Here is a 13,138-nt window from a genome sequence, read left to right on the forward strand (position 1 = left end):
AAGGGAATAAACCAGCTAAAGGAAGGCAGACAGCACACCAGAACCTGAACCTCCATCTGCATAGTGCCTCTCTGGACCTATAGGTGGCAAAGTGAGGGCGGATTGCCATGCCGGTGGCACTGTGCCAGCAGTGGCAGGGGATGCAGGTCTGGAGCACAGCTGGAACCGCCAGCTATGGTCGTCAGCTCAGCAGCATCTTGACCACAAACATGCCTCTGTGCTTGGGGAGCAGGGCCCGAACAGCCGCACATTTGTCCTATCACCAGAGGCAAAGGCCTGCAATGGTTTTTGGTGCCGAGGCAGCGACTGTTGGAGCCGGGATACGGGAAAGGGGCACGGAAGCATCAGCCCCGTCCCCACAGTAAAGGAGCTGCTGCCTCCGGAGGGTGTGAACGGCGCTGGGGAGCCTCCGCGGTACCGAGCAAGCGAGCGGGTGGTGCCATCCTGTGGTCAAACCTCGGTACTGCAGGTGGTGGTTTGGTCCCCTGCACTCGTCCTCTTCTTATGTCCTGCTCCCTCTCCCTCTTTTGTCCATCGCTGGTTCTTCTTTTCCCAGCTCCTTGGCCTCATACGCATCCATCTCTTTCTTTTGCTGTTTTGTTTTGTCTCACTCTGCTCCCTGTCACTGTTTTCTCTCAGTCCGTGTCTGTCCTGCAGCCCGGGGCTTCTCTGTCCTTACTCCAGCCTGTATTTTCCTCTCGTTGCTCATGGTTTCCTGCGTTTCCATCCTCCTTCCTGCCCTTATTCTTGTTGTTCAGCCCTGCCTCTCCTCCCTACTTCTGCTGCCGCTCTCTGCTGCTTCTTTCTTCCCCTCTGTCAGGTTCCCTGTCCCCATCTTTCTCTTCTCACCCCCTTACCTTCCCCATGCTACACCCCCATGGTTGCCAGCTGCCGCTCATCTCCTCCCTTTGTTCTTTGACCTGCTCCTCATTTTTAGCAGCCTTTGCCACTGCTCCTTGCTCCAGGAAGCAGCCAATTGCCCATTCCCTGCTGGAGCGACCAGAGTGGCTCCATGACCACTGAGGGGTCTCAGGGAGCGGCCCAGAGCTCCGGAGCACGCTCCATCATGTCACTTGTTACACGTGTGGCTAAATCCTGCTTCTTGTCTCCTTTGGCCTCAGGGCTGCGTTTGCAGTCCTTGTGCACCGGATGAGGGGCTGTGAAAGGGCCCAGGAAGGAGGTCTCCATCCTGCTCCAGCGCTTCCGGCTCCTGCAGGATGAGGATGACACCGTTGGGATGGAGGAGGAGGAGCTCATGGGTGCTCCTGCTGCATCCCGATGTCACCCCATCCCACCACCGCCTCCTCATCGCTTAAGGGAGAGGGATCCGATGCGAATAGCGCAGAGGTTTGGGAGGGAATGGCAGGAGGTTGGGATCATGTGCCTGCGGCTGGAGAAGAGCCGCCTAGAGCAGATCCAGGAGGACCATTCCCACAGCCTCATCCTCCAGAGCTTCAAGATGCTGCACAAATGGAGCTGGTGCCACAAGGCTGAGGCCACGGCCCCCTGGCTCTGCATCTTCCTGCACCCCACCAGCATGGACCCTGATGTGTTCAACCTGCTCCAGGACTGATGAATGAGTCCCCCCTTTGCTTTCCTGGAGGGGGTCACCCCCAAAATGGATCAGTAAATGGTTTTATTCCACCCATCCCAATAGGTTTTAGAGTGTCTTTAACTCGAATTGGAGGTGGGATGGAGAAGGGGGGATGTGGAGCTCTGCTCCTGTTCCTCATGGATGGGGGGGTCTGTGGAGGGGATCACAGGTCCCATCCCAACCTCTCGATCTCATCCAGGAAGAAGTCCAGGTCCGCCCTGGTGACCGCAGGGCTGGTGACGATCTGGCGGAAGAAGTTGACTCGGGTGCCGTGGGGCTGGTACCCCACCATCATTGAGCCCTTCCTCATCATCCTCTCTTTGATGGTGGGGGCCACCTGTGGAGGGGGACACACACACAGAGGGGTTGGGAGGGGAGGGGGTTTGGGATCACCCCCCCGAGGATCCCGGTGGATCCAGCTCCCACCTTGCCCAGGCTGGACCAGTAGTCGGGGCAGCTCTCACGGCCCCGCAGGCTGGGGGGCACAAACCAGAAGCAGAGATTGATGAATTCTGGCTGCAGGGGGGGAAGAGGAAAAGAGAAGAGATCACACAGAGCCCTGGGGGGGGATGACATTCCCCCCCCCAAGGCCCATTTGGGGACCCCCATGCTTGGGACAGGTTCCTTCTGCTCCCAACACTCGGTGATGCTGTAGAGGGCACATTAAAAACCACTCCTGGGGCTACAACACTGATATTGGGGAGGGGGCACATTAAAACCCACCCCAGGGCAATGGATAGGTCATGTTAAATAGGGAATGGTTTAAAACCACCCCCTTGGCTATGGCTGGAGGGTGTTAAATGGGGGGGGGACACATTAAACCCATCCCAGGGCCCTGGCATGGTGGTGTATGGGGGGTCATATGAACACACCTCCCCACAAGGCCATGGCAGGGTGATGTTATGTGGGGCTACACACATTTAACTCCCCTTGCTGTGGCTCCGTACCTCCATCACCAGCTTGAAGCCATCCCTCCTCTTCACCTCCTCTGCCAGGTACCTGGGATGAAGCAGAGCAGGAAGTCAAAGGAGCAGAGGGGTCTTGGGCTGTGTCCTCCCATTCCTACCCCTATTCCCAGCCCCAGGCACCCACCGGGAGCAGGCAAAGGCTCGCTCCACACGCTGGGCCAGGCCCTGGGTGCCTGTGGCTTTCCAGAGCAGCCAGAGCTTGAGGCAGTCCACGCGCCGGCCGCACTGCAGGCTCTTGTCCCCGGTGTCGTAGGACATGTCATAGAACTTATCCCGTTGGAAGAGGTACGTGGCTCCGGAGCCATGGCAGCGCTGCAGGAGACCCTGGGGGGGGGCACAGGGGTCACCCCAAAAGTAGTGGCTAGGGGGCATCTGGGGGCAACACCCCAATTTTGTGGGATGGGGTATGGGATAGGACATGGGATAGGGCACAGGACAGTGCAGGGGATGGGGCAGCAGGATGTGGGAATGGGGCAGGGAACAGGGCAGAGGACAGGGCATGGGATGAGGAAGGGGATGGGGTAGAAGATGGAACATCAGGATTTGGAGATGGGATGTAGAATGGGGTAGGGGATGCGACATGGAATGGGGCAGTAGGATGTGAGGATGGGGCAGCAGGATATGGGGATGGGACATGGGATGGGGCATCAGTATGGGGTGTCAAGATGAAGCATCAGGATGGGGCAGGAGACATTGGGATGGGACAACAGGATGCGGCAGGGGATGGGGCAGGGGACAGTGGAGGAAAAGGAGGAGAAGGGGTGGTGGCACGCACAGAGGTGTCACGGAGCAGGAAGGCCGAGCACTGCAGCCCCACTGTCAGCATCTTGTGCGGGTTCCAGGTCACCGAGTGGGCCCTGTGGGAAGAGGGGGTCCCCCCAGTTTGGATCCTGGGATTGTGGGGTGCTGGGAGCCGGGAGTGGCACTGACCTCTCAATGCCAGCCAGGAGGTGCCGGTGCTTGCTGGAGAGCAGAGCGCTGCCGCCCCACGCTGCCTGTGGGCAGGGACACAGATAGGGATCAGCAGTGGGAACAGGGGGATTCCAAAGGGATTTGTGTGTGTGTCCCCTCCCAGTGCTCACATCCACATGGAGCCAGAGGCCGTGGCGCTCGCACACGTCTGCGATGGCGCCCAGAGGGTCGAAGGCGCCCAGCACCGTGGTGCCGCATGTGGCGCACACTAGGAATGGCTCCGCGCCCTGCGGGACAACAGGATGGGACACAGGATGGAACATGGGATGGGGCACGGGATGGGGCAGGGGATGAGGCAGGGGACGGCAGGATGGGGCACTGAGATGGGGCAGGGTATTAGGATGGGATGCGGACATCAGGATGGGATGGGGACATCAGGATGGGATACGGGACAGGATAGGGGATGTTGACACAGGACAGGGAACATCAGGACAGAACAGGACATCAGGATGAAACAAGGGTTCGTCAGGATAGGGCAGGGTATGGCAGGGTGGGACAGGAATGTTGGGATGGGACAGGGGTGTCAGGATGGGGTGGTGGATTTTGAGGTCGGGCAGGAGATGTTGGAACAGCACAGGGGACATCAGGATGGGACAGGGGACGTTGGGATGGAGCAGGGGAACACCCCAGGCCGCCACTCCTTCACCTCGGCTTTGGCCTTCTGGATCTCCTTCTCCAGCTCCTCAGGGATCATCTTCCCCCTGCGGGATCGGAACAGACCCATGGTGGGAGCAGAGCTGGGGCAGTGGAGCCGCAGATCCACCGGGATCAGCCCGGCTCCCACCTCTCGTCGGTGGCCACCAGGCGCACGTTGTCAGTGCCGATGCCCAGGAACGCGGCTCCCTTCTGGATGGAGTAATGGCTCTGAGCAGGGAGAGGGGGGGTCAAATCCCTGCGGATGGTGGGGACCCCCCTCAATGGGGCATCCCTTGATGGGGATGATATCTGCCTACCCCCCCGCGGTGGTGATGTGGCCCCCCCAAATGGAGACAATGGAACACCCCTCAATGGGGATGCTCCATAGGCCCCCCCCCCGGGGATGGTGGGATCCCTCCATGGGGACAATGGGGTGTCCTTCATGTGGACGATGGGAAACCCCCCAGATGGGGACAATCGGAATGATGGAGACCCCCCCGGTGGAGATGTGGGTCGTCCCCCCCCACGACAGGACGGTCATGCCGCGGGTGCCCGCACATCACAGGAGGTGAAGAGCGCCAGGCGCGGCAGCGCTGCCATTCCAAGGCTCCGGCATTCCGGGAAGCGCTGGAACCGTGCCACATTCATGGCATACATGTTGCAGATGGAGCCTCCTGCCAGGGGATGGGGACAGTGGTGTCACCACGGGGGGGGGGCACCGGGACACCCCCCTATATGGTGCTGGTGCTGGTACCAGGAGCGAAGATGCCATCACCACTGCTCCAGCCCACGAGCTCCCGGAGCTTGGCCAGGACCACCCCCTCCATCAGCACGAACACGGGCGCCACCTCGAACGTGTACCTGGGGGGGGCAAACACACACGCACCCCCTCTTGGGGACACTCCCGGTGAGGGGAACCCCCCCATAGGGATGATAGAGGGTACCCTCCAGATGGGGAATCCCGATGGGGATGTGGAGCCCTGCCTATGGGGATGTGGGAACCCCATAGGGAAAGTGGGGACCCCCCAATGGGGATGTGAGGAACCCCCCCATGGAAATGATGGATACTTCCCCCCCGATGGGGATGATGGAGATAATGGGGATCCCTCCATGGGGATGATAAGGACACCCCCCCCAATAAGGATGATGAGGACCCCCCCAAGGGGATTTGGGGACCCCCCCACGAGGACAATGGGGACCTCCCAATGACGATGTGGTGCCCCCCCCGCACTGGCTGGTGTTGAGCGCCTCGGTGAGCAGCCGCCCGGCCAGTGCATGTGGGTCCAGCCCCGAGAACAGCTGATTGAAGAACCGGGGGTGACCTGTGGGGGGGAGGGGGGGCAACGTGACAGAAGGGACCCCAGGACCCCCCCGGGACCCCCCCCTTCCCCATGGACCCGCCCACTGACCCATAGACGCCCCGTGTGACTCATGGAGCTGCGGGGAGTGGCAGAGCTGAACCTGGAGCCATGGAGCTTGAACTGGGGCCAGATAGGGCTGCACTGGGAGCATCTAAGGAGACGTGGGGCTGAACTGGGAGCAGCTGAGGCTGAACTGGGGGCAGTTAAGGCTGAACCTGGATCCGTGTGCACCCATGGAGCTGAGAGTGCCGAGGCTGCACTGGGAGCACTGGGGCGCCACTGGGACCAAACAAGGCTGCACTGGGAACACTGGGGCTGAACTGGGTGTACTGGGAGCCCTGGGTTTGTACTGGAACCAGTCAAGGCTGCACTGGGAACACTTGAGTTCACGCTGGGAGCAGTCAAAGCTGCACTGAGCTCACACTGGGAGCATTGATTTCACACTGGGAGCACTGGGGCCGCACTGGAAGTATGGTTTTCCCGCTGTTTTCCCACCGTTTTCCCCCAGTTTTCCCGCCGTTTTCCCGCTGTTTCCCCACCGTTTCCCCGCTGTTTTCCCCCTGCTTTCCCGCTGTTTCTCCCCCGGTTCCAGGGCACACACCGGTTTTGACGCTGTACCGCACCACATCCCGGCAGCGCTGCAGCAGCCGCTCCGGGGGCTCCCCGCGGCTCCGCAGCTCCAGGTCCAGCAGGTCCCGCAGCTCCGGCGGCTCCCGCCACTCGCACACCTGCGGGACACCACAATTTCCGAGCCCGGGAAGGCCGCGGGGCCCGGCCCGGCGCCTCCCCCCTTTCCCCCCCCCCCGGGCTCCCACCCACCTTCTCGGTCACATCCGTCCCTTTCCGCACGGCGTCCTCCAGCAGCACCCGCAGGGCTTCCCGCAGGAATTCCTCGCCCGCCGCCGGGTCCCAGCCGGGATGCTCCAGCCCGGCCATGGCACCGGCCCCGGCCTCTTCAGCCATGTGTGCTGGACCGTCACCACACCCCCCCGGCCCGAGCCCCGCGGTCACGGCAGCGGGATGGGATGGTGGCTCTGGGATAGTCCCTGGGGACACGGCCTCGCACAGGGACAAGGGACAAAGTCCAGGGACAGCGAGAAGCGGCTCTTAAAGGCGAATCCAAGGAATGGGGGGGGTGAAGGGGGGGTCCCCCAAGTGGTGCCACCCCCCGTCCCCATGGCAGGGCCGCCATAGGGCCTGTCCCCAGTGTCCCCAAGGGGGAGCCCTGATGCCACAGGGAGGGGCAGGATGAGGGGGGTAATAAGAGGGGGGTGCAATGGAGTGAGAGTCGCCATGAGGCGGTCAAAGCGGGGTAACACTCCCCCCCCAAAGGCAGGCGGGGCCTACTTCGGGGGGGGGCCAATAGCGGCGGGGCACCTCACCCCGGGGGCAATAACGTGCATGAGGCAGCCCAGGAGTGACGGGGCGGGCGGCAGGGTCCAGCCGCGGCCCCAGCGCCACCGCCCGGCCCCGCTTCGTGCTGCAGCCCCAGGCTCTGCCCAGCGACCGAACCGGACCAGGCCGCGCTGCCACTCCGTCACTACGGCAACCGCCCGGCGCCAAGATGGCGCCGCAGAGAGCGGCACCATGGCGCGACTTCGCGCATGCGTACGTCGCGCCGGAAGCGCTGTGAATGGCGGGTGGAAGGAGGGGGGGTGTCGTTTCCAGTTCCGGGTCGGCGGCGGCGGCCGAGGACGGGGGGGGGGGCGGCGGCGGGGCCGGTTCTGGACCCGTCGCGGCGGCGGAGCGGAGCCGGAGCGGGGCCGGAGCGGGGAGGAGCGGGGCAGGAGAGGCCGCGGCAGGTACGGACCGAGCCCCCCCCCGCCCCGCGGCCTATGTGGGGGTTGCGGGGCCCTCCCGCGCGCGCCGCCGCCGCCTCGGCCCCGCCCCCACCGGCTGCACCGGGACGGGAGGGGGCGGGGGAGAAAGAGGGGGGGGATGTGGGGGGAGGGTGTCACCTTTGCCCCCGCTGTGACCCCCCTTTCCCCACATGTGATTCTTGCTCTCCCTCCCCCCCATATTGACCCTTCCCCTCCCCCCCACGTCACCTTCCTCCCCCCGGGACCCCCTCACTCTGTTGGACCCCCCCACACACACTCCCTTAGGGTCACCCCCACCCCATCTTGGGACCCCCCAGCTCCGGTCCCCTCACACCCCCTCAGTGTCACCCCCACACGGCGCCCCCCCCACCCCTGTTTCACACCCCCAGGCCCTCCCCATTTCCCCTCCCCCTTCTCTTTCCCACCACCCAGACTCTCCCTGTGGGGCACCCACTTGATGCTCAGCACCCCCACAGACTGCACCATTTAAACGGGGGGGGTCCCCCCTATAACCTCCCCAAACCCTCCTATACCTCCCCATAACCCCCCAAACTCCTCCTAATCCCTCACAATCCCCCTTATAACCCCCAAAGCCCCTTCAACCCCCCCCGTACTGCCCCTATAACCTCCCCTAATGCCCCAAACCCCCATAACCCCCCACAACCCTCTCCTTAATCCCCCCATAGCCACCCATAACCCATCAAAGCCCTCCCTAACCCACCCATAACCCCCCTGTAACCTTCCATAGCTGATGTAGCCCCTGGAGCCTCCCTCTAACCCCTACACAGTCCCCCATAACCCCCACAACCCTATTATAGCCCCCCAAGCCACCACTCTATAACCCCCCAATCCCCCCTTTTAATAACTCAGAACTCCCCCAGCCCCCCATAGCCTCCCAAACCCCCTCCCTACACACTTCATAGCCCTCTAAACCCTTCCCAACCCCCCCATAGCCTCCCAAATACCTTCCTTAACCCCTCCAGAGCTCCCTTATAACCTGTACTCTAACCCCCCCCATAACCTCCCTATAACTCCCCATACCCCCCCCCCAATGCCCCCCTAACCCCGTTTCCTCCCTCCCCGCAGGCGAAGACCCGCACTGGTGTCAGCAGCAGCGCCGGGACCCAGCTCCCACCCCGGCCTTGCGTGTGTGTGGGGTGATGCCCTTGAGGGCTGTGGGGGTGACAACACCCCCGATGTCCCCTCCTGTCTAGTAGGAAGCTGCTGCCCCCCCACCCTACCCCCCCCCCCCCCCGCCCCGTACGTGATTGCTGCTGGGGGGGGCCGAGGAAGACGCTCGTCACCGCGCCGGCGGCACCGGGGCCGAGATGTCGGCGCAGTGGCGGGTACTGGATGAGCCCGGCACAAACATCCCTAAAACACCTTAACTGAGGCCACCCCTCGGAGGGTTAAAAAGGTCCTTCCCGGGGCCACCGTAAGGCTAAAGAATTGTCACAGTCCCTCTGTCGAGGACAGACAGACAGACAGACACACAGCCCCAAGATGGCTCAGGTAATGAGCCCCAAATCTACAACCCCCTCCCAAAACCCACCCACCCCCTTCCCAATCCGTTCCCCCCACACCAAGCTCCCAAGGAGGTATGGCCATGGGGGGTTCCCCCCCCCCCCCCCCCAATCCCCCCTGTCCCACAGCCCCGCGCCATCATCATCATCATCACCCATCACTCACCCGCGCCCCCCCACCCCGGGTTCTATTCCCGGAGCCGGCGGCGCTCTCCCGTTGTTCCAGGGATCGTCGGAGCTCTCCCGGTAGCCGTTAGCTCCCCGCCAAGGGGGGTGTGGGGTGGGGGGGGCAGGGGGGGGCCCCGAGCCTCCCTCTTCCCCCCCTTATCCCCCCCCCTTCCCATTTCAGCGCCCGGTCGTGTGCGGCCCCCCGGCAAAGGGTTTGGTTTGTGGTGCTGGGACCTTTGGGGTGGGGGGTTTGGGGGTGCTGGGGGGGTTTTGGGGGGGTCTGCAGCAGAGCTGCTCTCTCCCCCTCTCCAGGCGAGCCTCCTGGCCTGTGAGGGCCTGTCCGGAGTGTGCCTCGTGCCCACCGTGGCCAGCAAGAAGATGATGCCGAAGCCCAGCTCCAAGCAAGGGGAGAGCAGGGAGCGGGGGGGGAGCCCCGACGTGCTGGTATGGACACCCCCCAGCTGCCTTCAGCCTCTGACCTGCCTTCTTCCTCCCTTAACCTCCCTTCTTCCCCCCTCAAGCCACTTTCTTTCTCTCTCAACCCACTTTCTTCCTCACCGAACCTGCCTTTTCCCCCCTTTCATTCCCCTTTTCCCCCCTTTCATTCCCCTTTTCCCCCCTTTCATTCCCCTTTTCCCCCCTTTCATTCCCCTTTTCCCCCCTTTCACTCCCCTTTTTCCCCCTTTCACTCCCCTTTTCCCCCCTTTCATTCCCCTTTTCCCCCCTTTCATTCCCCTTTTCCCCCTTTTCATTCCCCTTTTCCCCCTTTTCATTCACTTGTCCTCCTTTTCCTTCTCCTTTCCCCCCTTTCGTTCCCGTTTTCCCCCTTTTCATTCACTTTTCCCCCCTTTCATTCCCCTTTTCCCCCCTTTCATTCCCCTTTTCCCCCCTTTCATTCCCCTTTTCCCCCCTTTCATTCCCCTTTTCCCCCTTTTCATTCACTTTTCCCCCTTCTCATTCACTTTTCCCCCCTTTCATTCCGCTTTCCTCCCTTTCATTCACTTTTCTCCCTTTTCATTCGCTTTTCTCCCTTTTCATTCGCTTTTCTCCCTTTTCATTCACTTTTCTCCCTTTTCATTCGCTTTTCTCCCTTTTCATTCACTTTTTCCCCTTTTCATTCACTTTTTCCCCTTTTCATTCACTTTTTCCCCTTTCATTCACCTTTTTCCCCTTTCATTCACCTTTTTCCTCCCTTAATTCACTGTTTTCCCTCCCTTAATTCAGTTTCCCCCTTTCCACTCCCTTTTTCCTCTTCTGAGTTGATTTTCCCCCCTGTTTAATGCGATGTCCCGCTTATTCCCCCCCCATCCGGTGCCATTCCCATTCCAGGCGCTGCGGCAGGATCCGGACAAGCCACGCAGTCGGAAGGACGAGGACGCACCCGAGGCCACGCACATCAAGAAGTCCAGTAAAAAGGCAGGTCGGGGCTTGGGGGGGGCACTTTGGGGTCCCGTCCCACTTTGGTCCCTGGGGTGTCACTTTGGGCTGTGGGGAGTCACCATGGGCTCTGGGGGTGTCACTTTGGGGTCTGGGGGTGTCACTTTGTGCCCTTGCGCTGTCACTTTGGATCTGTGGAGTGTCCCTTTGCCTGGGGGTGTCATTTTGGGGATATCCTTACGCCCAGGGGGGTCACTTTGGGGTTTGGCCTCTGCAGCATCACTTGGGGGTCCAGGGGGTCACTTTGGGCTGTCCCTGCGTGCAGGGGTTCACTGTCCCTGGGGGGTGTCATTTTGGGGTGTCTCTGTGCCTGGGGGGGGTCATTTTGTGGGTATCCTTGTGCCCAGGGGGGTCACTTTGGGGTTTGGCCTCTGCAGCATCACTTTGGGGTCCAGGGGGTCACTTTGGGCTGTCCCTGTGCCCAGGGGGTGTCACTTCAGGGGTATCCTTATGCCCAGGGCTGTCCCGTTGGGGTTTGGCCTCTGTGGCATCACTTTGGGTTCCAGGGTGTCACTTTGGGCTGTCCCTGTGTGCGGGGGTTCACTTTGCCCAAGGAGGGGGGGTCACTTTGGGATATCCCTGTGCCCGGGGGGGGGGGGGGGTCAATTTGAGGCCCGCAGGGGGTAACTGTGGGTGCCCCGCAGCGCCGCAAGCGTGTGTCCGGCGCCGAGGGACCCGGCAGCGCGCCGCGGAGAGGACCGCGCCTCGGCAGCCAGGTTTGCGGCCGCGCAGCACGAGAGCAGCAGGAGCAGGAGGAGGAGGAAGGATTCCCGAGCTCCGGCAGGCGCAGGACGGCCGGGGGGGGCGGTTCTGGGTTGGGGGGGGCAGCGGTTGCCCCCCCCCCTTGTGTGCTGACATGAGCTTGGGGGGGGGGGGCTCTGCCCGTAGGTGCTGGTCATGGAGCAGAACGGTCCCTTCCAGGCCCAGAGCCCGAAGAACTTCATCTGTGAGCACTGCCTGGGCGCCTTCCGCAGCAGCTACCACCTCAAGAGGCACATCCTCATCCACACCGGTACTTGAGGACCCCCACGCACCCCAATAGTGCAAGGAGGGGGGGAGTTACACCCCTAATTTGTGGGTGTTCCCCCCCCCCTTTTGTGGGGTGATTGCAGGGGAGAAGCCCTTTGAGTGCGACGTGTGCGACATGCGCTTCATCCAGAAGTACCACTTGGAGCGGCACAAGCGTGTGCACAGCGGGGAGAAGCCGTACCAGTGCGAGCGCTGCATGCAGGTATCCCGCTGCTCTGGCTGGGATGGGCTGCCCCAGCACTCAGAAGCATTCCCTTATGGAATTCCAACCCCTTTCCAGAGCTTCTCCAGGACAGACCGGCTGCTGCGGCACAAGCGCATGTGCCAAGGCTGCCAAACCAAGAGCCCCGACGCGCAGCTCCTGCTTTAAGAGGCCAACCAGGAATGCCAACCGGGAATGCCGAACGGGAATGCCGACGGCAGCTCCAGGGGTGGTTGGTTTTCCTTCCTCCCCCTCCTTCTTCATCATCCTCATCCTCTGCCTCCATCTCTCCTGCGTTTCATCCCTGGACGCTCGCCCGGACTCTTGGAGCCAACAGCATTTGGAAAAGGAGCTGGAAAAGCCCATTCCCAATGGGAAGAGCACAGGATGCCGCCTGCAGACCTCCCTCCCTCTCCCTACACCCCCTTTTTATCAGCCCCCCCCTCTCAGGAAAGACTCGGAAGCCCCAAAGCAGCAGAATGGGGGTGTCCCCCCCCCTGCCAAGGGCTTCCCTGGCTCAGGTTGGAGCAGGAGCTGATCCCAGCGCCTCCACTTTGGATAGCTTTGGGAGCAGCAAGAGGAATTCTTGTCATTGGAAAGGGGGGGGGGTCCCCCTATGAGCTTTGCCCCCCCCCCCGGCGCCTTCATCTCATGTTTTGGGGCGCTTTTGGGGTGTTTTGGGGGTTTTCTCCTTTCACACGGTTTGGGGCTGGTGCCTTCGCTCGTCGCTAGAGCTGGGGGGGCCTCAAAGGAGGCCATTTGCAGCCTCCCCCATGCTGGGGGGGGGACCCCCAAGAGCCTTGTTGGGGGGGCAAGAAAAGGCCATGAAGTGCCCCCCCCTTCACCTCCCAGCCCCATTTTGGGGGTCCCCCACCTCCCGTGCCCCCCACCCAAAGCACAGTGGCCCTGGACGTGGCCCTGTCAGCTGGGGGAGCACCAGTGATGCCACATAGGAGCCCCTCCCACGGGGCCCCCCCATTTTGGGACCCTCCTGCATCAGTTTGGGGGGGCCAGGATGGGGGTTGTGGGGGTCAGATCTTGCCTCTGAGTAGGAAAGGGGGGGGGGGGGCGATGATGCTGAGGACCCCCACACACACGTGGGGGGGGGGCACCGGCCCCCCTGCCACCACCCCCCCCCCCCCGGGGTTTGATTTTGGGGTGGTTTTGTTGGGTTTTGGGGTTTCTTACACTTGTTTTGTTATTGGGGGGGGGGGCTGTAGTTTTTATTACACTGTCCCCAGCTCGTGTGTCCCCCCTCGTGTTTCCCCCCACCCCCTCAGTGCCCCCCCCCCCCCTCGGTCCCCGTGTCCTGCCCCTCCCCCCCCCCCCCGGCCTTTAGGGTTTATTTAAATAAAAACTCGTCGGGTTTTTTTCTCTTTTTTCTAATTCTCGGCTCCATTGGTTCATTGGGGGGGGGGGGGGGGGCAC

At 62.2% G+C, this 13,138-nt stretch overlaps 2 protein-coding genes across 10 annotated transcripts; one reads left to right on the plus strand and one right to left on the minus strand.

Annotated features, from left to right (window-relative positions):
* Window positions 1-1,647: 1,647 nt before the first annotated feature.
* On the minus strand, window positions 1,648-6,797 carry CSAD (cysteine sulfinic acid decarboxylase). Of its 8 annotated transcripts, XM_080635536.1 has the most exons (14): window positions 6,351-6,797; window positions 6,133-6,259; window positions 5,402-5,492; window positions 4,925-5,031; window positions 4,729-4,844; window positions 4,319-4,398; window positions 4,181-4,235; window positions 3,645-3,761; window positions 3,493-3,557; window positions 3,338-3,419; window positions 2,687-2,886; window positions 2,542-2,593; window positions 2,021-2,110; window positions 1,648-1,931 (listed from the first exon to the last, which is right to left on the minus strand). In XM_080635536.1, exons 1-14 carry the CDS (start codon window positions 6,492-6,494, stop codon window positions 1,758-1,760), a joined length of 1,500 nt encoding a protein of 499 aa, XP_080491662.1. In that variant the 5' UTR covers window positions 6,495-6,797; the 3' UTR covers window positions 1,648-1,757. The 8 variants fall into 8 exon arrangements, 7 of the variants coding, with proteins under 7 accessions (XP_080491662.1, XP_080491660.1, XP_080491661.1 ...); XM_080635534.1 differs by having other exon boundaries at window positions 4,925-5,492; window positions 6,351-6,476; XM_080635535.1 differs by lacking the exon at window positions 3,645-3,761 and having other exon boundaries at window positions 4,925-5,492; window positions 6,351-6,476.
* A 402-nt stretch (window positions 6,798-7,199) lies between these two features.
* Window positions 7,200-12,989, plus strand: ZNF740 (zinc finger protein 740). Of its 2 annotated transcripts, none has more exons than XM_080635543.1 (8): window positions 7,200-7,333; window positions 8,438-8,863; window positions 9,355-9,486; window positions 10,372-10,458; window positions 11,124-11,195; window positions 11,368-11,491; window positions 11,592-11,710; window positions 11,789-12,989. In XM_080635543.1, exons 2-8 carry the CDS (start codon window positions 8,855-8,857, stop codon window positions 11,876-11,878), a joined length of 633 nt encoding a protein of 210 aa, XP_080491669.1. In that variant the 5' UTR covers window positions 7,200-7,333; window positions 8,438-8,854; the 3' UTR covers window positions 11,879-12,989. The 2 variants fall into 2 exon arrangements, with proteins under 2 accessions (XP_080491669.1, XP_080491668.1); XM_080635542.1 differs by having other exon boundaries at window positions 8,438-8,697.
* Window positions 12,990-13,138: the final 149 nt, after the last annotated feature.

Source organism: Psittacula echo, assembly GCF_963264785.1.
Source record: "Psittacula echo genome assembly, chromosome: 27".
In the NCBI taxonomy this organism is placed as follows: Eukaryota; Metazoa; Chordata; class Aves; order Psittaciformes; family Psittacidae; genus Psittacula; species Psittacula echo.

Bases quoted from the DNA above. Each gene is read 5' to 3' on its own strand.
- CSAD (XM_080635534.1), bottom strand. From the start codon at position 6,159: ATGTGGTGCGGTACAGCGTCAAAACCG. The intron at 4,399-4,728 runs GTGCGGGCACCC...CTCCCTGCTCAG, and splicing joins CGCTCTTCACCTCCTGTGAT to AGCCATTACTCCATCCAGAA. The intron at 2,111-2,541 runs GTACGGAGCCAC...CCCCCCCTGCAG, and splicing joins GCTTCAAGCTGGTGATGGAG to CCAGAATTCATCAATCTCTG.
- ZNF740 (XM_080635542.1), top strand. The intron at 10,459-11,123 runs GCAGGTCGGGGC...GGTGCCCCGCAG, and splicing joins TCAAGAAGTCCAGTAAAAAG to CGCCGCAAGCGTGTGTCCGG. The intron at 11,492-11,591 runs GTACTTGAGGAC...GGGTGATTGCAG, and splicing joins GCACATCCTCATCCACACCG to GGGAGAAGCCCTTTGAGTGC.